This window comes from Leucopleurus acutus (genome assembly GCF_964270905.1).
Source record: "Leucopleurus acutus genome assembly, chromosome: 6".
Classification (NCBI taxonomy): Eukaryota; Metazoa; Chordata; class Mammalia; order Artiodactyla; family Delphinidae; genus Leucopleurus; species Leucopleurus acutus.
In genome coordinates, this window is record NC_139149.1 from 118,590,879 (window position 1) to 118,617,381 (window position 26,503).

The 26,503-nt window shown below is 50.8% G+C and overlaps 1 protein-coding gene across 1 annotated transcript in view; it reads left to right on the top strand.

Annotated features, from left to right (window-relative positions):
• Positions 1 to 26,503, top strand: part of FARP2 (FERM, ARH/RhoGEF and pleckstrin domain protein 2) — a 93,124-nt gene that overhangs the window by 47,194 nt on the left and 19,427 nt on the right. Inside the window, exons 8-13 of the mRNA XM_082841885.1 lie at positions 4,559 to 4,706; positions 12,341 to 12,436; positions 14,464 to 14,627; positions 14,970 to 15,038; positions 15,567 to 15,624; positions 17,809 to 18,040. Of these exons, the coding sequence (XP_082698011.1) occupies positions 4,559 to 4,706; positions 12,341 to 12,436; positions 14,464 to 14,627; positions 14,970 to 15,038; positions 15,567 to 15,624; positions 17,809 to 18,040 (767 nt within the window). The remainder of the gene's footprint in view (positions 1 to 4,558; positions 4,707 to 12,340; positions 12,437 to 14,463; positions 14,628 to 14,969; positions 15,039 to 15,566; positions 15,625 to 17,808; positions 18,041 to 26,503) is intronic.

Below are 26,503 nucleotides of genomic sequence, written 5' to 3' on the forward strand. Positions count from 1 at the left end.
CTGGCCCCGCTTCCTAGAGCCCCTCGGCGTGGCCTCTTTCGAGGCTGCCTTGGTTCTCGCTGGTGGCGAGGGAATGCGCCGCACCCCGTGTCACACCCAGACCCCGAGGACCAGCCTAGCAGAGGGCCCCCTCCCCGTGCCAGCCTGAGTGAGTCCCCGGTCTGCCCCAAAGGGGACGGTCACCTGTGTGGGATTTGCTCCTAGCGTTGGGGGCAGGGTCCCCTTCCTTCCAGGACACACAGGGCCGGAGCCGGCGCCCGTGGAGGGTGGGGTGGCCGCGGTGTGAAGGGTCCCACCTGGGCAGCAGCGACGGGGTAGGGGTGGAGCCAAAGCGCACTGTGCAGGGTGAGGCAGGTGGGGCGGGGCCAGGGGTGAGGCGGGCGGGGGAAGGGGTGAGGCGAGGCGGGGCCAGGACGCCCCCTGGAGGATGGGGGTGGGGAGAGGCCCCACAGGCCGTGAGAAGGAGGCCCCCAGGACAGGGCCACGAGCAGCCAGAGGAAGGAAGACAGCCTGGGGCCGTGGACCCCAGGGAAGAGTGCTTCAGGATGGGGACCACAGCCCCGTGGGAGAGGCTCACTGCCAGGCCCGGTGGGTGGGGGTTCATGACGTGACCCCCCCCATGCATGGGGAGGCCGGTGGGACGGTGACCAGTCTATGCTCAGTCACACTGAGAACCCGCCTTGAGGGGAGTAAAGCACCAGACCTGAGAGGTGCCTCCGCGCCTGCACGTCGTGTGTTCGTATGCACACGTGCATGTGTTTGTAAGTGCTGCAGATATCTCTAAAGTTTGTATGGAAACACAAAAGACCCCAAATAGCCAAAATAATCTTGAGAAAGAAGAACAAAGCTGGAGGAATCACTCCCTGATTTCAAACAACTACACAGCTACAGCCATCAGAGCGGGAAGGAAGTGGCATAAAAGCAGACACACAGATCAGTGGAACAGGACAGAGCCCAGAGATGAGCCCACACGCTTGTGGGTGCGCGAAAAGAGACAAGACTAGACAATGGGGAGAAGACAGCCTCTTGAATAAACAGCATTGGGAAACTGGACAGCCACACACGAAAGAATCAAACTGGACCCCTTTTTCACACCATATACAAAAAATAAACTCAAAATGGATTAAAAACTTACATGTAAGGGGACTTCCCTTGTGGCACAGTGGGTGAGACTCCACGCTCCCAATGCAGGGGGCCCAGGTTCCATCCCTGGTCAGGGAACTAGATCCCACACCACTAAGAGTTCACGAGCCGCAACTAAGGGGCCTGGCTGCCGCAACTAAGACCCAGTGCAACCAAATAACTAATATAATAAATAAATGTTTTTAAAAGATGACTTACATGTAACGCCTGAAACCATAAAACTCCTAGAAGAGAACAGGCAGTATATTTTTTGACGTGGGTCTTAGCAGTACAGTTGACCGTTGAACAACATATGCGTGAACTGGGTGAGTCCCCTCATACACGGACCGTTTTCTGTAGTAGATGCTACATACTACGTGGTCTTAGCGGGTTGAATTCTCAGGTGTGGAACCTCGGATACAGAGGGCTGGCTGTAACTTACGTGCAGAGGCTCGGTGCCCCTAACCCCGGAGTTGTTCAGGGTCAACTATGTTTTTGTTTGGATCTGTCTCCTTAGGCAAGGGAAACAAAAGCAAAAATAAACAAATGGGACCTAATAAAACCAAAAACTTCTGCACAGCAAAGGAAACGATCAACAAGACAAATGGCCACCTACTGAATAGAAGATATTTGCAAATTATATGTCTGCAAAAATATACAAAGAACTCATACAGCTCAACATGAAAAAGTCAAACAACTTGATTAAAAGCTGGGCAGAGGACCTGAAGAGACATGTTTCTAAAGAAGACAGACAGATGGCCAACAGACACATGAAAATACGCTCACCCTCACTAATCATCAGGGGAGTGCACATCAAAACCACCATGAGACACCACCGCACACCTGTCAGAATGGCTGTCATCAAAAAGACAAGCAATGAGTCAGCAGACGAATGGGTAAAGAAGACGTGGTATGTATTGTGCAGTGGAACACTACTCAGCCGTAAAAAAGGCAGAAACTTTGCCACTTGCAGCAGCCTCTATGGACCTGGAGGGCATCGTGCTAAGTGAAATAAGTCAGAGAATGAGAAATACTGTACGATTTCACTTATGTGTGGAATCTAAAAACACAGCAAACTAGTAAATATAACAAAAAAGAAACAAACTCAGATGTAGAGAACAAACTACTGGTTACTCATGGGGAGAGGGAAGTGGGGAGGGGTGAGATAGGGGTAGGGGATTAAGAGGTACAGACTACTAAGTATAAAATAGATAAGTGCCGCGGAGCGGCTGGGCCTGTGAGCCATGGCCACTGAGCCTGCGCGTCCGGAGCCTGTGCTCCGCAGCGGGAGAGGCCACGGCGGTGAGAGGCCCGCGTACCGCAAAAAAAAAAAAAAAAAAAAAAAAATAAGCTACAAGGATGTACTATACACATAGGAAATATAGCCAATATTTTATAATAACTATAAATGGAGTATATAACCTTTAAAAATTGTGAATCATTATATTGCACACCTATAGCTTATATAACATTGTACATCAGCTGTACTTCGATAGAAAAAAAAGACAAGAGAGGACTTCCCTAGTGGTCCAGAGGTCCGTGCTCCCAATGCAGGGGGCCCAGGTTCAATCCCTGGTCGGGGAACTAGATCCACATGCCACAACTAAGAGCCCACATGCCTCAGCAAAGATCCTGCGTTGCCACAACGAAGACCCAGAGCAGCCAAAATAAATAAATAATAAATAAATATTTTTTTAAAAAAGACAAGAAATAAGTGTTGGCGAGGATGTGGAGAAAAGGAACCCTTGTGCACTGTTGGTGGGAATGAAAATTGCTGCAGCCACTATGGAAAATAGTATGGAGCTTCCCCCCAAAATTAAAAATAGACTCCATACTCTCTAATGGCCTATATGGGAAAAGAATCGAAAAAAAGAATAGATATATTAGATTCACTTTGCTGTACACCTGAAACTAACACAACATTGTAAATCAGCTCTACTCCAATTTTTTAAAAAAATTAAATAAATAAAAATTAAAAATAGAGCTACCATATGATCCAGCAATTCCACTCCTGGGTATTTACCCAAAGAAAAGAGAAACACTAACTCGAAAAGATATATGCACCCCAGTGTTCATAGCAGCATAATTTACAATAGCCTAGATGCAGAAGCAGTGCCCATCAATAGATGAATGGGTAAATAAGATGTGGTGGATATACAATGGAATCATCTAGTTGAAGATGATTTATTCAAATGCAAGTTAATAGATGTCTGTATCAGCTTCAGAGAACAGACATTTTAGTCAAAGAATGGAAATCACAAGAATGGCATAACGCAAACAGTTGTGTTATTCCTTAAAGATCCAGAAACTCAGGCATTCAGAAGTAAGAAGAAAAAGAGTTGTTAATGGAACATCCCACATGGAGTGTTTGGGACTTACCTGAGCGTCACGCCTTGGAGCTGCTCGGCGCCATGCGGGCCGCGTGCGAGGCGTCAATAAAACCAATTGTTGTGGTGATTATATTTTTATTCATTTTGATAATTTCTTTTTTTTTTTTGCGGTACACGGGCCTCTCACTGTTGTGGCCTCTCCTGTCGTGGAGCACAGGCTCCGGACGCGCAGGCTCAACGGCCATGGCTCATGGGCCCAGCCGCTCCACGGCATGTGGGATCCTCCCGGACCGGGGCACGAACCCGTGTCCGCTGCATCAGCAGGCGGACTCTCAACCACTGCGCCACCAGGGAAGCCCCAATATGTAATATTCTTAATGTTTATGAGAATATTTAGCTGTAACTGAGTAAGTAGTCACTTTTTTAGCAACATATTTTTATATAAATTTTAGTTTTTTATTTTTATTTTTTTTGCGGTACATGGGCCTCTCACTGTTGTGGCCTCTCCCCTTGCGGAGCACAGGCTCCGGACGCACAGGCTCAGTGACCATGGCTCACGGGCCCAGCCGCTCTGTGGCATGTGGGATCTTCCCGGACCAGGGCACGAACCCGTGTCCCCTGCATCGGCAGGCGGACTCTCAACCACTGCGCCACCAGGGAAGCCCGATAATTTCATTTTTATAAAAGTGTATTCTAATGGTTAGAATTGTACTTTTTGAAAATAGTTTTTTAAAGTTTTGAAATGGGTTTAATGAGATACTAGAGTTATCTGTGGTATTTCCTTTATTTACTATTTGTCTCTGCACGTAATGTTTGCACATTACTTTGTATTAAGATAAAATTATAAGGCTGAACATATAATGAGTGCAAAGAAAACATTTGACCCACTAGGAAATGGATTACAGAATAGAAGCAAGCGGACGTTTCCGTGGCCCGTGTGCGGTGTTCTGTTTGATGTGTGTACATAAACATACAGTGGGTGACCGACCCTCTGAAGAACAGAGCCTCCTTTGTTGGTTTGTTTCTGTGGCCTGTTTTCCTGGTCGCTTCTGTCCTGTGTTTCGGCTCTTTCAGGAGTGCTGTGATCATGCTGTCTTTTATTACAGGGGCCAGACGCCTGCCGAGTCGGATTTCCAGGTGCTGGAAATTGCCCGGAAGCTGGAAATGTACGGCATCAGGTTTCACACGGCCTCTGACAGGGAGGGGGCCAAGATCAACCTGGCCGTTTCCCACATGGGCGTCCTCGTCTTCCAGGTAGGAGGGCGGCTGTGCTGTGGCTTCTTGGGGTTGTTTTACGTTTGCTGGGAAGTCTTTGTTGCTGAATCCGTCTTAGACTTGGAGGAAGAGCTTTGCGGGCCCTCCGATCCAACCTCTCACCCGTTAGAGAAGTTGTCTTCTTGTCTTGGACTCACTGTCACGGGGCCCATGGCCCGCAGGGCGCACAGTCATGTCCCACTGTCCTTCTAACGTTGACAGAAGGTCGCCCCCGTGGAACCTCAAGCCCGGCTCTGGCTGCCCTGTAGGGCGGCGTCCACCCCCGCGGGGAGGCTGCTGCCCTGTGGGGTCTCCGCCACGGGTCCCAGTCACCGTTCAAAGCACAAGACAGAACAGCCTGGGGACCCTCCGAGGGCAGTGCTAGGGTTCCTGGGGATGTGTGCGGTAGTGGCGTTCGGATGGGTGAGCGTTACATAAAGGGCCACTGAGTCGTGTTTGTGGTGAATGTCCTTGTGCCGGGCCGTGGGGTGTGACGCGCCTGGAAACGGCTGCCAGGGCGCCGGCCTGCAGCTCCGGAGCCCGCGCCTCGCCAGGTGCTCCCGCCTCCCCTCCAGGAGCTGCCTGCTCCCGGCCCGTGGAGTCAGGCGCCTCCGGTGGAACGTGGTGCCCAGGGTTGGCGGTGGCGCTCTTGGCGCCCGGCTGGCTTTGCGGCTCTTCTCTCTGTGGCCCGTCTTCGCTGCCGGCGCCTGAAACGGCTGGTCTGACCCAGGCCTCCCTGATCAAGGACACTTTGTTTCTTCTGCTTTTCCTTTCTCTTTCTCAACTTAGCCAGCAAATTTCAATTTCCCGTAGGAAAAGAATTTAATTTTGCGTTTAGAATGTCAGTTCTGTTACATTCCACCTGAAATCCAGGCCCTTTGAGTGGTGTCCAGGGCCTCCCACACCCGCTCCCTTTGATGGCGGTTCCTACCTGGCACAGAGGGGAAATCACGTCCCTCAGGATCAAGCTGTTGTCATTTCTCCAGAAAAGGACAAATAATTTATGACCAGAAGAAACTGCAAAAGCATGCGGTTAGAGACTTGAAATGAAAGGCGGCAGATTGAATTCATTTCCACTCCCTCAAAATCCCCACCGGCATGACCGTTAAGGAATTTTTTTTTAACCTTACATCAGTAAGAACAAAGAATGGAAAAGGAAACCACAGAAAACAAGGACTATCGCCAGAGTGTGGGGAGTAGGGAAGCAGGCCCTGACGGCCCAGCGAGGAGCCTGGGATCCCCAGGGGGGCGGGGAGGCCGGATGGGGCGGGGCCGGCAGCTACAGCACGACCTGCCCCTCCAGGACGAGGTGCCTCACGAGCGGGTTCTGACATCGGGGGCCCTGCTGCAGCCCTGGGAGCTGCCAGCCAGCACTTCAGAGCCTCCTCTTGTAAAGACTTCCATCTGGAAACACTTTCAATTCAAACGTCCCAAAAAGCTGTGAGAATGAGGATAGCACACAGAGACCCCATGCACCTGTCCCCCAGGTTCAGCTGTCACCATTTGCACCTCCCGCTGACATGTGTTCTCATCCCTGCTGCACAGACACACGCCCAGACGCACACAGTTTTTTCTGAAGCCTTGGGGAGTAAGCTGCACACGTCGGGGCCTTTACCCCGAGAACTTCAGTGTGTGTTTCCCAAGAGCAGAGTATATGCTCTGTCGTGACCACAGTCAGTCACCACTGAGGCCGCAGGCTCTTAACACCTGGCACACGGGTCCGTCCTCAGTCCTGTCAGCTGGCCAGTGGTCTCCCTGCAGGACAGGATCCCATCTAGAACCAGGCCGTCACGCTGCAGTCGCCTTTAATCTGGAACATTCTTTTTTCTTTTACGAAGACAGTGTTGAAGAACACAGCCCCTTTGTAATAGAAAGTTCCTCTTCTGTGTTTGTCGGCTGTTTTCCTGTGATTAGATTCAGGTGACGTGTTCCCAGCTGGACCACTGCCCAGGTGACATGTGTCCCCCTCGGGGGTCACACCTGAGATGCCACCTGGCCTCCCTGGCGATGCGAACCTTGATCGCTGTGTTTTCTGGTTCTTCTACTGCATAGTTACTGGTTTTCCTCTTTTAACTAATAAGTGGTCCATGGAGAGGCGCTTTAAGACACAGATGTTCTGTCCCTTGTCAGATGTCCCTTAGACTAGCGTCCCCTCGTGATGCTCCCTGGCCAGTGTTTACCAGGATGGTCACTAACTCAGGCACACCCAGAGCCTTGCTGTTAAATAGAGACAGTGACCAAGGGTCGCCAGAAATTTGAGGAAAGCCTTTCTTCAAGGGAAGATGGTATTTGAGGGACAGGTCCCAAATTTGTGCGAAGAAGAGACTCAGAAGAAACAGAAACTGTGCTGGGGGTGGAAGAAATGGAAAGCACGCTTCCTCAGAGAGGTTACTGCTTTTCATCTATCAGATTGGCAAACAGAAAAATCGCTTTACCCACATCGCGTTCATGGGGAACAGGAACACAGCTTTAGCACGAGTGTAAACGTTTCTCTTGTGATTTTTTTATTCTGGCCTTGTTTGTAATAGTAAAATACTGGTGATTAATTATTAGGAGGCCGGTTAAATAAATGGTGGGGCATCCATATTATGGGATAATTGGACAACTGTCCAAAGGTTGCATGTGCTCTCTGTGTCCTGATACGTGCAACATTCTTTGAGATGTATTGTTAAATGGAGAAGATGTTCAAAACTGTGTGTGGAATTTGCTACCGCTTATGGGGAAAAGAGGGGAACTTACACACACACACACTCTATTTATTCCCTACAAAATAAACTGGTGTTGACTGCCCCTAGGATGTTACTATAGCCTGCAGGCTTTTGGAAGTGGGGAGAGGGGCCTGTTCATTCTGGACTCAATTTTGGTACCTTAAGGATTTGAACCTTGTTAGTATGTCACTGTATTACATTTTCCTTCTTTTTTTTAATTTAAAAATACTTTATTGCTAACAGTGTTAACTATCATCTGAGCCTTCAGAGAGTCATAATCTTTTCCCAAGAGTAACATCAAAGATCATTGATCACAGATATCATAACAAATATAATAATGAAAGTTGGAAATATTGTGAGAGTTACCAAAATGTGACACAGAGACACGAAGTGAGCAAATGCTCTTGGGAAAATCAGCGCCCATAGACTTGCTCAGTGCAGGGTTGCCACAGACCTTCAATTTGTGTGTATTACGTTTTCTAAAAAGCCTCACAGAAATAAGGGAAAAGCTTGCAGCTCTGAAACAAGAGCAGGGCAGTTACGGAGAAAAAGAGTGACGCACATTGGCGGAACGAGAATGTTTGGAAGATGCAGTTGAGGAACTCTCCACAGAACAGAATAAAAGATAAAGGGTGGGCTTCCCTGGTGGCGCAGTGGTTGAGAGTCCGCCTGCCGATGCAGGGGACGCGGGTTCGTGCCCTGGTCCGGGAAGATCCCACATGCCGCAGAGCGGCTGGGCCCGTGAGCCATGGCCGCTGAGCCTGCACGTCCGGAGCCTGTGCTCCGCAACAGGAGAGGCCACAACAGTGAGAGGCCCGCGTACTGCTAATAAATAAATAAATAAATAAAGGGTGAAAGATGGGAGAGAAAAGTAAAGAAAATTCCAGCGCCATCCAGGAGGTCCAGCACCCCAGAATTCTAGAGGCAGGAACCAAAAAGCAGTGGAGGAATTGTTAAAGAAATTACACGAGAAAAAGTTTCCAGAACTCAAGGCACAAAGTTCCAGGTTGAAGGTGCCTGCAGGTTCCAGTGTGATGGCAGCAGGGCTCGTCAGCGCGAGCTGCCAGAGGTGGGGGCAGTTGGAGAGCTGCCGGGCTAGTAGCGGCAGGACTGGCAGCTGGAGACTGGAGGTTCTACACGTGAAAGAAGAGCATTTCCAGCCCGGGATTCTGTGCCCTGTGCAACGCGACTCCTGTACAGAGAACATGAAAGCATTTTCAGATATGCAGGTTTTCAGAAATTCAGTTCCTGCACAGCCTTTTGAAGGCCAACACTGAAGGAGGGAGAAACTCGGATGGGAGCTGAGGAAACAGGGTGACTCAGATTGGAGAAGGCAGAGGTGCAGGCTGTGCTCAGATGGGGAGAACGTTCGTCAGCATAAGCACAGAGGCGGCCTCCAAGAAAGGGCTGATGGGGGAGCTCCCTGGCGTCCAGTGGTTAGGACTCGGTGCTTTTGCTGCCAGGGTCCGGGTCCAGTCCCTGGTTGGGGAACTGAGATCCCGCAAGCCGGGAGGTGCGGCCTTTGAGGGGGCAGGGGGAAGAATGAGCGATGGCTTCATGGGTTAGACCGTATCGAAGAGTTCTAAAGGTCTGCGGGGAAGTTTTGGGCTGAATTAGAATTAGCGACGGGTACCTAGAGATTAGGCAAACGAAAAGAGGCAGTTAGTGACTCGAGGAAAATTAAAAGCGAAGGAGTGGGCTTCCCTGGTGGCGCAGTGGTTAAGAATCCGCCTGCCAATGCAGAGGACACGGGTTCGAGCCCTGGTCCGGGAAGATCCCACATGCCGTGGAGCAGCTAAGCCTGTGCACCGCAACTACTGAGCCTGCGCTCTAGAGCCCGCGAGCCACAACTGCTGAGCCCACGTGCCACAACTGCTGAAGCCCGTGCACCTAGAGCCCGTGCTCCACAACAAGAGAAGCCACCGCAACGAGAAGCCCACACACCACAATGAAGGGTAGCCCCTGCTTGCCGCATCTGGAGAAAGCCCGCGTGCAGCAACGAAGACCCAAAGCAGCCAAAATTAATTAATTAATTAATTTTAAAAGCAAAGGAGCAAAGTATAGTTATAATTCAGGTTGGCTCAACTTGCAAGCAGTACTTACGTGATCAGTAATATAAATACCGAATTTTAAATTTACCAAAAGTGGAGGGAGTGTGGGGAGGGGTGGACGTGAGGTCGTGGTGGGTATGGAGGTCCAGGAGACGAGATCTCAGAGCAGGATACAGTAGCAGCCTTGGACGAGCTGTGTGGACATGCGGATGCAGGTCCGGAAGGCGGTTCTGTCCGGGGGAGCAGGCCTGAGGGTGGCCCAGAGAGCCCTGAGTCTCCGGGTTCTGTTTCAGGTCTTACTTGGCATTTACAGCTGAGCTGTGGATTTTTTTGATAAAATCCAAAATGAAAGCAGTGGCTCTGAGTGGCGCTGCTCGGTGAGTGTCAGGGTTGCCCAGGGCAGAGTGAGGGCAGTCATCCGTGGGTTCCTTATTTCGATTTAGGACTCGGTTAAAGCCCTGGGATGTGGTGATTTTTTATTTTGACCCAAAGGGAAAATGGGAAGGCAAGCTTGCAGCTGGGAACAGTGTGTCTCTCGCTCTTTTCTGTGTCTTCCTGGGGAGGACAGGCCCTTCCCTGCCCCTCCTGTGGCCACCTGCTTTCTTAAGCCTTTGCCCTAGGCACCTACCATCTAGAGGTGAGAGCTGGCGGTGGGCGTTTTCTTTTCTTTTCTTTTGTTGATGTTTTATTGTTTGGTTGTTTTGTTTGCTTTTTTGAGAACCCAGTTGGAAACCCTCAAATATTTTACTTTGAGTAGCAGTTGAAGTGACTTCGTGTCTGGACAGTGTTGGGAGCTGGGATACTTGGGTCTCATCTAGACCCTGTCATTTGTATCTTGGCCTCAAGGACACTTCTTAACTCAGGAATTTTAAAAACTGGATATAATTCACACGTAACGTAAAGTTCACCATTTAAAAGTATAATTCAGTTGTTTTTAGTATATTCACAGAATTGTGTCACCGTCACCACTAACCCCAGAACGTTTAAATCGCAGCCTCACCCCACACACCGTACCAGTCACTGCCCGCCCCTGACAGCCGCTAAGCTGCTTTCTGTCTCTGCTGATTTCCTTGTCTGGACGTTCCTGTAAATGGCCTTTGTGCCTGACAGCTTTCCCCTGTCTCAGAGTTTGTCCGTGTCGTGCATATTTCAGTGCCTCCTTCCTCTTTAATTGCTTAAGTTGTTGTGGGTTTTTTGTTTTGTTTTGTTTTGTTTGTTTGTTTTAGTATCTCTGAAGGGAAAACATTCTTCACCTTGCCACCCCGCATCTTGAATTTGTAGAAAAGAGTAAATGGTCATGATAGTCGAGAATAGAAAAGAAAATGCCAGAAAAGTGTTTCAGTCCATTTAACATTTTAATTCTGGAAATGTTTCAAGGTTATGGAAAGGATATGAGAACAGTAGAACGTGCTCCTTCCCCAGAGACCGCATCCAGCTTCCACCAGTTGCCCCAGTCTCGTTGGTTTCGGAAGATCCCTTCTGAGGCCAAGCGCTCTGCCCAGTCAGGATCCCGCTCTGGCCTCTTCAGTCTGGAACTCTCTTCCTTCTCTCCTTGATTCTCCCAACTTGATGCTTTGGAAGGTTCAAGGCCAGTCATTTTGTGACATGGGCCTCCCAGCACCTGCTGACGATCAGACCCTAGTTAAGCTTCTTGGGCGGGTGAATGACAGAAGCGAGTGTGCCTGGTGCAGCCCGCGAGGTGGCCCACGGTGCCTATCTGTCCCATTGCCGGTAGTGCCAGTATCCATCACATGGTTGGAAGGCGTTTGACAGGCTTCTTCGCTGCAAAGTGACTTTTTATCCTTTGTAATTAGTAAGCATTTTGTGGAGAGATACTTAAGACTGTAAATTTCCCGGGTGGTTGCCAAAAGGCAGCTTTTTAAATTCCATTCTTCATGATCCTAGAAGGGTTTTCTCCTCGTTTGTTTATTGTCTTTACGTCCCTGTGGATCATGGGTTTGTATTATAATCGTACTATCACTCAAGTTATAATTCGGGTTATAATCTGATACTTGATCTGTTGTCATTATTTGTTTTGATCTTTAAATTGACCCACATCAGGGAGTCCCTTCAGGTGGCTCCTGTGCCCTTTTCTTTTTTTTTAGATTTTTTTGATGTGGACCATTTTTAAAGTCTTTATTGAATTTGTTACAATATTGCTTCTGTTTTATGCTTTGGTCTTTTGGCTGCGAGGCATGTGGGATCTTAGCTCCCCAACCAGAGATCGAACCCGCGCCCCCTGCACTGGAAGGTGCAGTCCTAACCACTGGACCACCAGGGAAGGAAATCCCTCCTGTGTCCTTTCGACATTTCCCTGTCATTTTTTGAGCACTTGTTTACTTTCTTACACAGTAAGATGGTCCAGGTTCCTTTGTTCTTTGCCTGCCCCACCCTGGAAGAGCAAAGGGCCCTGGTCTCCTTAGTGGACAAAATTGTTTAGAAGCTGAGGTCCTTGCCCGGTGTGCCCACTCTGGAGAGTCGGGGGTTCAGCCTTGGATCTGGGTCCCATCCGGCACCCCTGGGATCCCTCCGTCCTTCCCTTCAGTGGGAAACCCAGCCCCGCCCTGCCACCACCAGGCCCCTCCCAGCCGCCGTCCTCGCAGTAGGGGGGCTTCAAAAATGTTCACTCTTAACATTGAAAAAAGGAGGTTGTAATAAAGCTTCATCAAAGAAATAAAGTTTTCTTCCTAAAACAGAGAGATTAGTGTGGTTAGTATTGACATTTTAATTCGGAGTCTTTCCGAACATAAAGTGGCAGGGGCTTGCTGTGCTTTCTGGCAAGGATGTGACTTAACCTTCTCTGTTTCATGAGAAGTCGTGTGCACGCGTCAGGTTACAGATGTTCCTCAACGAACGTCTGTGTCCTGAATTCCAGAGCAGCACCAAGATCAACACTTTCAACTGGTCCAGGCTCCGGAAGCTCAGCTTTAAGAGGAAGAGGTTTCTTATCAAACTCCACCCAGAGGTCCATGTAAGTATTATTTTGAGAACTTTTTAAGTTGTAAGAGAATTTACTCTGCTAGAATACTGAGTTTTTAATTACTTCTTTTTAAAATTTATTTGTTTAATTTTGGCTGAGTTGGGTCTTTGTTGCTGCACGTGGGCCTTCTCTAGTTGCGGCGAGCAGGGGCTACTCTGAGTTGCGGTGCACGGGCTTCTCATTGCGGTGGCTTCTCTTGTTGCAGAGCACGGGCTCTAGGGCACGTGGGCTGCAGTAGTTGTGGCACACAGGCTCAGTAGTTGTGGCGCACGGGCTTCGTTGCTCTGCGGCATGTGGGATCTTCCCAGACCAGGGCTCGAACCCGTGTCCCCTGCACTGGCAGGAGGCTTCTTAACCACTGCACCACTAGGGAAGTCCCTTTAATTACTTTATATATCGTTTCAGCATAACTCACATAAGAATTTAAGGACAGGATTCGGGACTGGGGACAGGCTTCGGGGTGACCTGCCCAGCACTTCTCACCTAGAGGGCATATCAGCATCCCCGGGGGTGGCCCCGCCCAAGACTCAGCTGTGGGGTTGGCCTGAGAGAGTGCACGTGGGACAGACTCCCAGGGCTGCTGAGAACTGTTGGTCTATTACAGCCAGTCCTTCTTTGGGTAATAAAGCTGAAATACGGAGTGTTTAGCTGTGATCAGAAGAAGCTGCACAGCAAATCAGTGTTAGAGCTTCTGTCCAGAATGAAGAGAGGGGCGTTTCCAATATTCTCATGTGTCTTTGATTCAGAAATTGACCCTTTAATAGCTCTAATTGAAGTAGACTTGATTTTCAGAAAATAAATGTTCCTTTCTTTTGAGATTGTGAGTCAGTAAGGTAATAATTAAATATAAATTTACTGAAATTAGTAAAAAGGGGGATAAGTAAATGTCTGTACAGTCTGATAGTTGAAAAAATCCAGTACGTCAGACTATTCAGAGATGTTCACATTGTTACATGTCTATTGTACAAAGGAAGTTAGGAAATAAAAAGTAGACTAGCTGAGCCCTGTGGGGTTGAAGCTTAGGAGGCTGTCAGCTTAGACACTCTAGGAGATCAGAGCTCCGGGCCAATCTGGAGGAGAGGCTTCACCTAAGCTTTTCAAAGGCTCAACTTGATTAGCTTTTGTCAAACCCCAGGGTCATGTGCGGCGTGTAAGTGTGTTTGGTAGCAAGTATGAACAGATAGCTTAATTGTTTTTTACTCAAATATTTCTTCTGTGGATGAGAGAAGTATAAGGAATGCCAAAAACATGTACAAAATACAAGTAAAAGGCTGCTTTTTTTTTCTCTGTAAAAAAAAAAAAAGAAGTTTCTGGCAGTTATTCTGAAAGGACAGGGAGAGAAGAGAATTGCGGCTTTATGTCCCAAAGCAGCTCTTCTTTGGAACAGCGTGATGTTTCAAAGTTCCGGACTGTGTCTGTCTCTGCACCTGGCAAGGTTACGTTTTGTATCCCTAAGCACTTACATTTTTAAGATTAAACATAGGAGTCAAAGTATTATGTTCTTTCTGGCAAGTAATTTGGTAATAATATATCATACGGTTCAAAAATGTGCATTGTTTCTGAGCTCAATATACCATTTCTAGGAATTTATCCTAAGGAATAGCCATGAGAGACAATGCAGTAGTTTCTTCATGGTGATGTTTGTGAGCCTGAAAACCCTGTGTGTCCTGGGCATCTGAAACATCCCAGAAGAACCCCCAGGAGAATGATTGGGTGATAACAGATAAATGCGTCAGCCGGCCTGGAAAGATGCCTTAGTTTCCTAGGTGGGAAAAGGTTACAAAGATAAACTTCAGAATGTTAGCAGTTGTGTAATTGTAGATGGCCACATTTTCCTGATGTTTCTACAATGAATATATACCTTGTGTTTTTCTTCTCTTAAATGTAAATGGAACCAGAAGTCTTTGTATACAACCTTGAGGAAGAAAACGTGCTAATCTTTAACTTTGGAGCAGCCTTTTGCCTTCCTAAATTTTATTCTTGATATAGTGACTCGAACCTTTGTCTTTTGTTCCCAGGGGCCTTACCAGGACACCCTGGAATTCGTGCTGGGGAGCAGGGACGCGTGTAAGAACTTCTGGAAGACGTGTGTAGAGTATCACACCTTTTTCAGACTTGCTGATCAGCCGAAGCCCAGAGCTAGAGCCATCCTCTTCAGCAGAGGTTCCTCCTTCAGATACAGGTGGGGCAGCAGTGCCGGGCGGGTCTTGGCCTTGTCTGTGGGACTGAGAACCCGAACAGCCTCAGTCAAGAAGAAGGTGGTGTGAATGTTCCAGAGAACTACACGCAGACTGCAGCTATTGTAAAACTGGAGAAAGCATATCAAATAAAATAGTGGGAAAAATAGGCTTCGTAAAAACTGTTTAGAAAACTGGTTATGCTTGTTGCAAAGTATAATTTTTAAATGTATATGTAAACTTGTGAGAGAGGATGGGCAAGTCTTACTTTTCCTTTGCTTTTGTGAAAAATTAATGCTGTGAATTACTGTTTATTCTTTTCTTTAAAACCTGATTTTTTTTCACAGTGGAAGAACTCAGAAGCAACTAGTGGATTATGTCAAAGACGGTGGGATGAAGAGGATTCCGTATGAAAGGTAAATTTTCTCATCTTCATGATGAAAAGTGTGGGCTTTGAAAATTAACGTTTTAAATACTTTAACCTGTATTTGAGTAAACATCACTTCACATATGTAAACGTGTATTTTGGCACTTGAGTCCTGTTTCTTTTATTTATTTTAATGGTAATAGATTTGTGTTTTACAGTTATTTGCAGTTACTGTGTACAGATACAGATGATGCTTTTTGGTTCTAGTCTGTACCGCTTAGCTTAGATGTAATGTTTTTACATAGCGTGGTAAACTTTGAATCTGAAAATTCATGTTGCTGCTTTGCATGTGGAGCTTTTCCTTCAGTGTGAAGGGTGCAATTTCACCTCTTCTGGACGTGTAGTTTTTGTTTGAGTGCTTGTTTTCTGTCATCCCGCCATTCCTGGTTACGTGCCTCACGTTAGCAGAGGCTTGGCCACATGTTTATGCAAGTCCTTGCGCGGCACAGCATGTGCTGCTTTAGAAACGGGTCAGGCGAGGAGGGCTGGGGGCTCACAGCCTGTTCTCTGTTTGCAGAAAACACAGCAAGACCCAGATGTCTCTCCGCGCCCTAAATGCCAACTTGCCGAGGCAGGTCAGTCCTTCTGCGTAAAACGTACACGATATGATCACCTGTCCTCTTCGGGGAAATAATCTGGCAATGTTGTAACAAGAGTCCTAAGATTAGCTTTTTCATTTGTGAGGAAATTCCAATCCTGGGACCCTGTTTGCAGAAAGGAGTCCTGAGTGAAGAGAAAGCTCTGTGCAGTGAGATGTGTGACAGTGTTGTTTATCATTCGAGAAATCCTAGCGACCACCGTCTGTGCCGGGTGAGTCACTGGCAGTTCTGGGCGTGTCCACGTGAGGCGCTACTCAAGAGCCTTTAAAAATCTCGTTTCGGGAGAATAGTGCGCGAGCAGGACGCGCCCAGAGAATATCAGTACGTGAAAGTAGCAGGGTGCAAAGCAGCCTGGGTCACGTCTTCATTCTGATTTAAAAAGACAAGTGTATGCACAGCATCAAACATGATCTCTGAGCGATTGGATCCAGGCAGTTTTTATCTTCTCTTTGTGCTTCTCTCTATGTATTTTTTTCTTCTCTTTGTGCTGTGGACACAGTGCTTTTTGTTGTCAGGAAAACAACTGAGAAATACTCCTTCTATAAAAGTGCAAAGTGCAGTTAAATGCCAGCTTAGGGAGATGATTTGCTTAGTGAAGCCGTGTTCACTGAGTGCATCTTTTGCTATTATCTTAAGGGTGAAAAGCAGGAAACAAATGTGTATGCCTGTGTGTTTGACATGATCACAGCTATATGAAAACAGGTACACACAGGTGCACACAAACACTCACAGGAGACATTTGGCCACAGTGTCCCAGACATGACAGTTCTGTGTTGCGAGGCCGGGACGTCGGTGACTCTGTGTTTCAGGTCTGCTTCTCTGCTGTCGCTCCCTGTGTTCACATTTGCGTGTTGACTGCCACATGCAAGTATATTTTTACAGAGAATCTTGCTCTTTTCATGTACTGTTATTTCATAACTTTCTATGTGTGGCTGTATAGTTTCATATTTATACATTTTTATTGCTGCACAAAGTTGATTTTCGTTGACAGTTTTGTCATTTATACTGTTATAGTATTTCCAGAAGCTACACTTGTACCTCATATATTAAAGCTCATGTGTCCTAAATTTTTTTTTAATCGGGTCTTTTAAATATCAACATTCTTTAACTCTTCTAGGTATGTTTTCTATTTTGGAATTCCTTGTTAAATCAACTGAAATTAAAAGAACTTATTTTTGTTTCTTTAACAAAGTTCAAATTTGTGAGTAGTCTAAAAGTTACACTTAAGCTTTCAGTTCTCTGATGCTGTCTTTTAAAAATCACAGAGAATATGGAATATGGTCGATGATTAGGAAAAAGCCACGTGGTAGACACACGAAAAGGGACGGGTCGCGAGCTGCCGCTTTGTCTAAAGGGGTGGTCGCTGTGCTGCTGCTGCTGCTGCTGCTTCTGCTTTGGTCTGACCGCCCCCTTGTGATGTTGTGAGTGCAGGTGTGACACGGCTGTGTCTCGGTGACACGTGAGTGGGAAGGGCTGCTCCATGTCCCTGCGTGTGGGACCGTGAGCCAGGACGCAGCGCAGGCGCCCGGCGGGGCGAGCAACCCCTCCCAGCACCCTGCGCCCCCCTCGTGAGCCTCTTCCTGCTCATACGCGGGGCCGCTCCTGCGCCTCCAAGATGCCTGGGGCTCCTGTGCACGGCGTGGGCGAGGAGCTCCGTGTGCGGACCTGGCCCTTGCTGCCTGGGCGGTGTGTGGATGCACCAATGCCTTTTGTCCCCCGGTGACACCTGGCAGGGCGGGGGAGGGCGCCTGGGTAGCCGAGTGGGGCAGCTCACCCCTCCTCCAGCTGCCCAGCCCCAGGGGAACAGTGATGCCCAAAGACAGCCCCAGGCAACTTCAGGGTGACCCGGGTGCCAGGGAGACTCAGGGCCTTTAGTGGTGGAAATGGCCTTTCTTGTAGACAGGTCACGCCTAATGCAGAGAAAAAAGTGGACTTACAAGGGACCTAAATAGATCCTGGGTCCGTTTGAAATCATGTCTGCATTTACAGATCTTCAGTTCTAAAAGGAAAGGTCTGACCTGCTGCCCTCCTTTGTAGAAGCTGTGACAGAAATGTGTGGGTGCGGCTGTACTCACCTGGGCCCAGTTAGCTCTGCGACTTCCCAGCAGTAATTGCTCATTTCACGTGTTCCTTTTTCTCTTCTCCTGATTTGATCCCCAGAGCGTCTTGTTCACCGAGGGCACGAGGACTCCCGCGTCCCCGTCTTCAACAAGTGCCTCCTTCTGTTCGGGCCCCGCCTCCCCTCCAGCCCCCGTGGGCCTGCTCGGTTCCAAGGATGGCAGCGGCTCCCCGACGGGGCCCCCGGCTCCCAGCGCCAGGTGGCCAGCTGCAGAGAGGAGCGGCGTGGCCGCGGCCCCGCCCCCCGGGCCGCCTGCATTCCAGCCTTGCCAAGGTGTCGGGTCGGGTCGGGGCGTGTGGAGCTGTGGCCCCAGCAGTACTGAGGGGCTGAGTCGCGCCGCCCTAGGCCTAGAGGCAGGGGGGGCCGGCAGGGAGCGTGCGGGTCACAGTGGCCATGGTGAGGGTGCCTTGACCGTGGGCCCCTCCCCTTCCAGGGGGGCGCCCACGTGTGGCCGGCAGAGCCTCCGGGGGGCCCCTGTTTTCACATTGACAAGCGCCCAGCTGCCGGCGTTCGAGGAGTTCAGAGATGGCGGCCTGGCAGACATCTTCTTTGCCGGAGGCTCTGAGGCCTTTCCTTTCCCCTTCGGCAGTCTGCGCCCGCAGGCCCTGCTGTGTGGCCGCCTGGGGTCTGCCCCGTCCAGCCCGGAGGGGTCCTCCCCGGAGCCGGCCCGTGGGAGTGGGGCGCGCGGCTTTGAGTCCGAGGAGGAGGGCAGCCTCGGCGACGCGCACCCCGCCGACACCTCGGAGCTGCTGGAGGTGAAGGCGCAGGCCAGCCTGATGCAGCGCCTGCTCAGCCCGTCCGCCGCCAGCTCGCTCCGGCTCCACCGGTCCGAGACCAGCTCCCTCAGCAACGCGCCACTGCCCGGCAGCCTGTCCGCGCACACGCCCGGCTCTGCCGCCCAGTCCGAGGCCAGCTCCATGGCCAACTTCCCCGCCTGCTCGGTCCGCTCCGAGGCCAGCTCAGCCTTCCATTTCTCGGACATCGTCGACCAGTTAGAGCAGCTCAGCTGCCCGCCCACGACGGCTGAGGACCCAAGTGGCTCCGACACAGACTCGTGGGGCTCCGAGGCCGAGGCCCCCCTAGACGTGAGCCTCTTCTTCGGTAACCCCTTTGCTCTGACAAGGGGAGAGAGAGTCCTTTTCGATCTGCAGAGTAACATAAAGAATTTGACTCCTGGAGAGCAGGTCGATGAAAACCTGTCCTGACCGTTCCCGGCTTCCCTCCTGGGGACCCTCACCTGCTCGGGGGGTGAGGGCTCCGACTGTCGGCTTTCGATACAGAAGGTGATGTGGTCACGGCTAGATATTCCTTTTTCACCCTAATTCTCTGACTGATTGTTCCGTTTGGAATGCCAAAAAGTGAAAACTTGCGCTTGGAGCGGTGTTAAAAGCTGTGCCGCGGGTTTAGAGTGGGTGAGTGTCTCCAGCTCACCCTTCGGGGCTGGTCGTCTCGCCTGTGCAGCTTTATTCTTCTGGCGTTGGCTTCGATACAGCAAAAGTGGTGCTATGTGTTTTGAGTGTGACACGGTTCTGATTCGTGTTGACCTCTAATGGAATGTGTGCCTTATGCCTGTTGCTGCTTCTTAAGGTGAGGTGTGCGGCCCATGATTAATTATGATGGAGGTTTTGTCTGATTTGACTGCACGAAATCTTGAATAGGCCCCACAGGACCCAGTTCCTGGGGAGGGCAGCGGGGGCTGCGGCCTCCGTGTGCTGTGGTCTGGGACTGCCCAGGGCGGCTCAGCGCCCGAGGCTTGGCTGCGTCCGTGACTTAGGATCCAGAGACCGTGCTTGGAGAGGCGTTGGTTTAACCTGCGGTGTAAGCGGGACTGTGTCCTTTCCACCTTCCTTGGGGGACGCCACGCACTCGGTTGCAGGGAAGGCAGAACCAGACACACCAACCGGCCCAAGGGGCATGGCGTTGGCTCGAGCCGGCCAGCCGTTTCCTTGGGGCCGACGGGGGCTTGTTCCCCGTGGGGACTGGGCACCCGGGGCCTCCCCAAGCTGCAGGGGGCTTGGCCTTTTGTAGCAGTGGTGTCTCCTCCGGTCAGGTGTGCACCCGACACAGCTGCGGGCTGATTCTGATAGACCCCATCCGCACGCATCCGTCCAGAGGCCTTGGGCAAGGTCATGTGTGTGGACAGGCCAAGGTGGCTGTGGCCCTGGGGGCACTGCGCTCCACACCCCGCGGACGTGGGGCCAGCGCTCAGCACAGGCTGCGTGGCCGGGCCCCTCGAGGGCTGGATTTGTCACCGAGTCCATGGACTGGGTCTTGTGCTTCCTTCCCGGTCTCACCTGGTGGAGCAGCACCGTGTTTAAAGGTTAGTTTTCTTGCTGAAAGTCCCATCCTCGCCGTGTGTGTGGACCCCGTTCCCGGCGGCCGCATGGAGATGCCGGGGCTTCCCTGCAGGCTCGGTCGCCGTCCGTCGATGGTGTCAGTCGGGTACCAGCAGGGGCTTCAGCCTAATGGCTCGGTACTTTCCATCCTCGCAGCTGCCTTACCGCCGCTCTGGGTCCCTCGTGGCTCTGGTCCCGGGACGTTCTCACCCGTCGCCCCCGCACCTCCCAGGCCATGGGTCTGTCTGCATTGGTGCTGACTGGCCGGCGTCTGTGGAGAGACTGTGTGACCATGACTGACGTCACTGGTGAGGATGGCACGTCTGGGACACTTTGTGTCACTGAAAAGACACACCGTGGGTGTGTGTGGCAAGGAGCTGATACAGACGCTGTCCATCCAACGCTTTTCCTGAATCTTAGTTGACACGACGGCTGCCTCTGTCCTTGGTCGGTTGTTGTCTCCTGACTGTGCCCGCCGACGCTCCGAACTAACAAGAGTGTCCTTTTGTCTTTAAAGCAGCCCGTCCTGGTGTCTGGGCAGAAAGTCTGAGCCAGCAGAGCAGCCGGGGCTGCAGGATGCGGGGCGGGGTGTGTGTGGGGGGGTTGTGTGGTCGTCGTCACATGTCGAAGAATCTGAATAAGTCGTGTTCTCAGACGTCTTTTACTGGACCTTCCTGTTAAAGGTTTTGTCTTGTTTTTTCAAAGAAACTTCTTTTTCTGGGGATAATTTTCTAGCTTTTGTTTAGACAGTTTTCAGGATATGCAGAAGCGGAAAGAGGCGTATCAGGAGTGAAGCCCAAGCCTGTTGGGCAGGGCTGTCCTGTGTCCCCCCCGCCACGTCCCCCCGGGTGTTGCCCCCCTCCTATAAAGGGGGCCTGACGCGCTGACGACCTTCCTCAGCGCTCATGTGTCTCTGAAACGTAAGGCGCCTCCTCACTGACCCCACACAGACGTCACCCCACAAGGTGGACGAAGTGCTGGCCGACGTCTGGTTTGCTCAAATTGGGATCCAGACCCGGTCCGCGTGCTGCTCAAGGTCGAGATAGCCCGTCTGTCTCCTCTTCCTCTTTCCCATTTGTGCCGGTGACTTGCAGGGAAGCCGAGCGGCCTGGGCTGTCGTCGGTCTGCCCCTCAGGCCCTGCAGCCCTGGAGGCTGGACCTGCAGCTGCATTGACTGCTGACCCCGACCCCTGACCCCCTCCCTGTTCCACGCATGGGCAGCGCGGCTCTAGAACGAGCCCAGCATCCCAGACGCACTGTGGACACTGCTGGTGAAGGTGTTATTTTCAGATTCAGGGTTAGCTTTTTGGTCAGATTTGGAGAAATTTTGAACAACTTTCCTTTTCCAGAGTGTTCACGATATGTTTAATTTTACAGCTTTCCTTTTATATTGAAACCATTTCTTTAATATCAGTTGTGGCTTCTTTGGACTCTGCCCACAGCCCTTCTTCCCCTTCACTCAAGTGGGAGGAGCCCCCTCCCGGAGGGGACCCTTCGGCAACTGGGAAAATGAGCCTGAAAGATAGCTCCTACAGGTCCTGTCTTTCTGCTTGTAGCCCAGGCAGTGGCACTGTCGTGTTCTGTCTAGTAAGAGCTGACTTACAGGAAACATTAAAATATCCAGCATGGTTCTGAGTGAGGCCAGCAGCCGGCCTTTGCTGGGTTTGCCGAAGGCCATTCGTGGTGATCGCCTTTTATTTGAAAAACACGTTATGCAGTGGCATCACCTTGGAAGGGTGGCTCCGCAGACCCGGATTACAGGATGAATGTGCAGATTGGCGTGGGACCCACAGGCTTGGGAGCAGCCCTCCTCACGCCGGCCCACGGGGGAGCCCGGCACTGTCACCGCAGCCCAGAGGCGGTGCCCGCCGTCCCCGCCAAGTCCCCTGGAGTGACGCATTCCACTTACGTGGACTGTTTATGTTTACTAGCTGTCAAGTCTATGATTGTCTTTCCGCTTCCAGGGTCTAACGACAGCACAGCCTCACGTTAGGCAGGTTGACGGCACTAAAGCAGGAAGCGGCGTGTCCCGTGTGTGCCTTTTCACATCACACAGGAGCTCTCTCAGTGCGGGGTCAGAGCAGGACTCCTTTTTCCGGTTAACACGCGTTTTTAAAATGGTAGTAATGGTGGAGGGATGGGCAATGAAAACCGCACAAAGAAGTTTAACGTGGGGAACTTTGATCACCCCAAGGTCGCCACTTTGCAAAGTCCTTTAATTGCTCTGGTGCTGTGGGTGTGGTTCTCACAGCAGGCATCTTCTCACCTGCCGCCCTGGAAGGGTGGCTGAGCACCAGGCGTGCTGTGCTTCCGGTCCTGTGGCGCACGGCCACGACCCTATGTGTGTGTGACAAGGGATGCCAGTTGTGCGTCTTCATGGTGTGCTGTTCCCTCCCGGTTCAGGGAGCACCAGAAAGAAATCCATTCTTGGCACAGTACTTCGTAGGTGAAAATGTTAACGTTCTCTCAGGCACTTAAAGTTGGGCATTTCAGTGTCTGTTCTCAAGGCCACGGGTTCACTCGTGGGATTGCGCCCCGGCCCCTGTCCTGAAGTGACAGAGCTTGTCGCAGCTGGCCGGGGCGTGGGGGCCGCTGTGGGACTGTCTCTCCACGCAGCGCCCTGCCCGCCGTGACCCTGGATGCTGTCTTTTGCATGAACGTATCTATGTCCCCAGGAATGAGGAGAAAAGGGGGTGGCATTTCCCTGTAAACCTGAACTCGTTCATCCTTTAAAGACACATTGACGTTGCCTGGTTTGTGGTTCTTGAAAGTTTGTTTCCCGTTGAAATTGCCATTTATAAATTTGCAGATATGTACTAATTCAGAACTCTTCGTTTACTCAATAAAATAAGGGAATATTTGCTATGGATTTTGATGGCTTTTTAAGCTTCCTTTCCCTCTACTTGCGTGCAGTTTTGATTTACACCCATGGAAGGTTATCTCATGCGTCAGGTGAACCCCGGAAACAGCCCTGTATCTTTTCACATCACCACCGACATCTGTCTTCATAGGCAGTTGGCCCCATGGAGCCCACAGGCTGTCTCATGCCGGCTGTGGGTGGCAACGCCCCTATGGAAGGCCAGTCGGGGAAGTGCCTTGCTTTTCTCAGCGGCCCCGCTCAGGCTCGTGGCCCCTCTGGTCAGTGTGCAGAGGGGGATGTAGGAGAGCCAGTGATCTGCTGGCTCTGGGCCTGCATGAGCCTCCAAGGTGCTGGCTGAGAGCAACACTGTTGGCAGCTTTGGGGTTGAACTGCACGGTCCTTGGGCTTATAGTGCACAGAACACGTGCTGTTGGCTTCTTAACTCTGAAAATGAGACCGTTTTATTGCCTTTTCCCCGCAGTCAGCTAGACCCCACCTGATAAAATCCCTGGCCCGAAGTGTGGCAGCTGCTCAGATTCTGAACTGGCCTTTCCTCCTGGACCCTCTCTCGGCTGCCACGAGCTTCTGCTGCGTCCACGGAGCTGTCTGCCTCTTTAGCCCCTCTCAGGCCTCGGGGCTGCCCCACTCCTGCGCAGCGGCTGCAGCAAGCCGGCTGAGGACGGGGTGCTTGGGGCAGCGCAGGCCCCTCGGGGCGGGGGCCGGGCTCCCTCTGGGGTCTCGAGGCACCTGGCGCCCAGTGTGATGGGGGCGGGAGGTGGCTGGCAGCATCTAGAAAGGCTCCTGTTGGCATGAACTCCCTGGGGGACCCCCCCTTAGAGCAGAGGACAGTGGATCACTGGGGTCTCCATTTCTTCCCCCATCACACCGGCCCGTCCCTCACTGACGCCCCCACTGCCGTCACCCCCGCGGGGATGAGGTGGCAACACCTCCGTGATGAACCCAGTGGATGCACAGGGTGACCAGTTAGGAGGGTAAAAGTTCTGTGGCCTTTACTTCCAAGAACGTTCACAGGCTGCACCTCCTTCCTAACGCACGTCACCTCCACACTTCCTAGTTTACTTGAATAGTTTGTTTCGGGGCCCTTGCCTACGTCGCTCCAATAGTTCAGAAGATCCATAAGTCACAGCTTCTCAAACTTTAGACAAAATGTGTCATTTATTAGAACAAGGACGTGCACCCTGGACTACCTACATGTGTCAGCAGAGGAGACCCCACACCTGGCGGGCATCATCCAGACAAGTGGCCCAGAGTGTGAATGAGTTGTAGGTTGGCACCCCCGTTTCTCTTAACAAGGAAAGAGTCTTGTTTGCTTAGAAGGAAACAGAAGAGAAGACTCGGGAAAATGCCCCTGGGTGTGCCATGCGTGTAGACGTCACCCCCTGAGTCTCAGGTGACCACAGCCACTTGCAGACTGAGCCGTCACAGCCCTGGGAGGCAGGCGAACACACAGCAGGAGGAAGGGGTGAGCTGGGCCTCGGGCCCCTCGGAGTAGCCGCTTCTTTACCTCCTACTTTATTTTATGAACCATGTTTCCCATAAGAGACTCGTGACGTCCTAGTTCAGAAGTGGAGCCAGACGTGGTTTCCTGCGGCTCATCAGGGTCATGCTTACCTGGGTGCTTTGGAAAAATCAGCTTTTCCCTTTTCTTATGGGATTAGTGATCACTGTTCCAGCCACAGAGGGAGCTTCTAGATCTTACACTCCCTCCATCATGTTAACCTTCAAACTTGACCTTGAACTTTCCAAACTGGAGCTGACTCTTGCTCCGCTATAAGGCAAAAAGTTTCAAAATTGTTTATTTTATTACAGAGTTTTGAAGAAGAGAATTTAAAGGTATGAAATAAAAGTAGCTGAGCTTCCTGTCTAAATGTGATGTTTCTCTTTCATCACCTGGTCAGACGATAAGGAGGTTACACAAAGCACAGTACTGCGCTTCTCAAAACGATGTCAAAAATTATCAGATGGATATTTAGAAATGTTTGGAAATAAAGAATGCCACAAAGAAAATCATCTCCCAGGGTGGCTCACTGCTGACTGACTGAAACGAAAGTTTTACCTTTGCAGTGTTTTTTTTTTTCAGTATGCGGGCCTCTCACCATTGTGGCCTTTCCCGTTGCGGAGCGCAGGCTCAGCAGCCATGGCTCACGGGCCCAGCCGCTCTGCGGCATGTGGGATCTTCCCGGACCGGGGCACGAACCCATGTCCCCTGCATCGGCAGGCGGACTCTCAACCACTGCACCACCAGGGAAGCCCTGCAGTGTTTTTCTTTGAAGACGGTCAAACCTTGCACCTTTGAGAGCAGAGGCTGCCTGTGAACTCTGGGTGGACAGCAGAAACGGAGAGCTGTCCACCCATCCCAAAGCATTTCCTTTTGGAAGCATTTCCAAACCTGTCTCGTCTGCAAGGATTTGGTGGTTCTCGGTGCCACGGTGGGCAGTAGCGCACCACCTACGTGTGAGCGGGTCCTGTGACTCAGAGCAACATTGACTCCTCCTGGCTGTTTGACAGTAGAGGACCTTGGACGCAGAGGTCTGGGTTTACAAACATTTAAGATTCTTCACCATGTCAGTTAAGGCTACACATACTCTGTGGCACCTAAAACTTGACATTTAGCATCTTAAAAATGCTTACGCAATCTGCCTGTTGGTGTGCATTCTAATACAGGTCGTCCACGTGCACAGGGCTTTCTAAGGTCAGAGCCTGTCACGCCACCACACGGTCCAGAGCAGCCTTCACGCGCCCCGGCCGCTCCTGGAACTGGCCAGCGGAACCACGGCCCCACGGGCGTGCTCTGGGCGTAGGGCCCGCGCGTCGCTGGCGTCACGACAGAGAGGCAGTGGCCCGCACGCTCCAGCAGCCTCGTTTACTGCCACTTGCTTGAAAACTGCTCCTTGCAGATTTATTCGCTTCATCTCGTAGCGTCTGTGTTGACAGAGTTTGATGTAGGTACGATGTATTACGTTTTGATGCGGCTGACAGATTTAATAAAAACAAATGTTTAATGTCTGTTTGTGGTGCTTCTTAATCGAGTCACTAAATTGTGAGTTGACAATTTTTGTGAAATAGTAAGTACAGTTGTCCCTTAGTATTCACGGGGGATTGGTTCCAGGACCCCACAGATAGCAGAACCCCTGACAGGAAAGTCTCTATGTGAGATGGCGTCGTATTTGCATACAACCTACCCACGTGCTCCCGGATGCTTTAAATCATCTCTACATTAGGTACAACACCTAATCCAGTGTAAATGCTCTGTGAATAGTTGTAAATGCAACGTAAGATGCTGTGTAAACAGTTGCCAGAGCGGCAAATTCAAGTCTTGCTTTTGGGACCTTTCTGGAACGTTCCCCCCCCCCGATATATTCCGTCCTCATTGAGTCTTCAAATGTGGAACCTGCAGATGTGAGGGCAGCCTTGTCTACAATGATAATATCAAATGATGGCTTTTAACCTTCCTAGAACCAAAGCAGTTTATTCCGGACGAGCTGTTTGTCCCGAGGCAGTCACTTGCTGGGCTTTGGT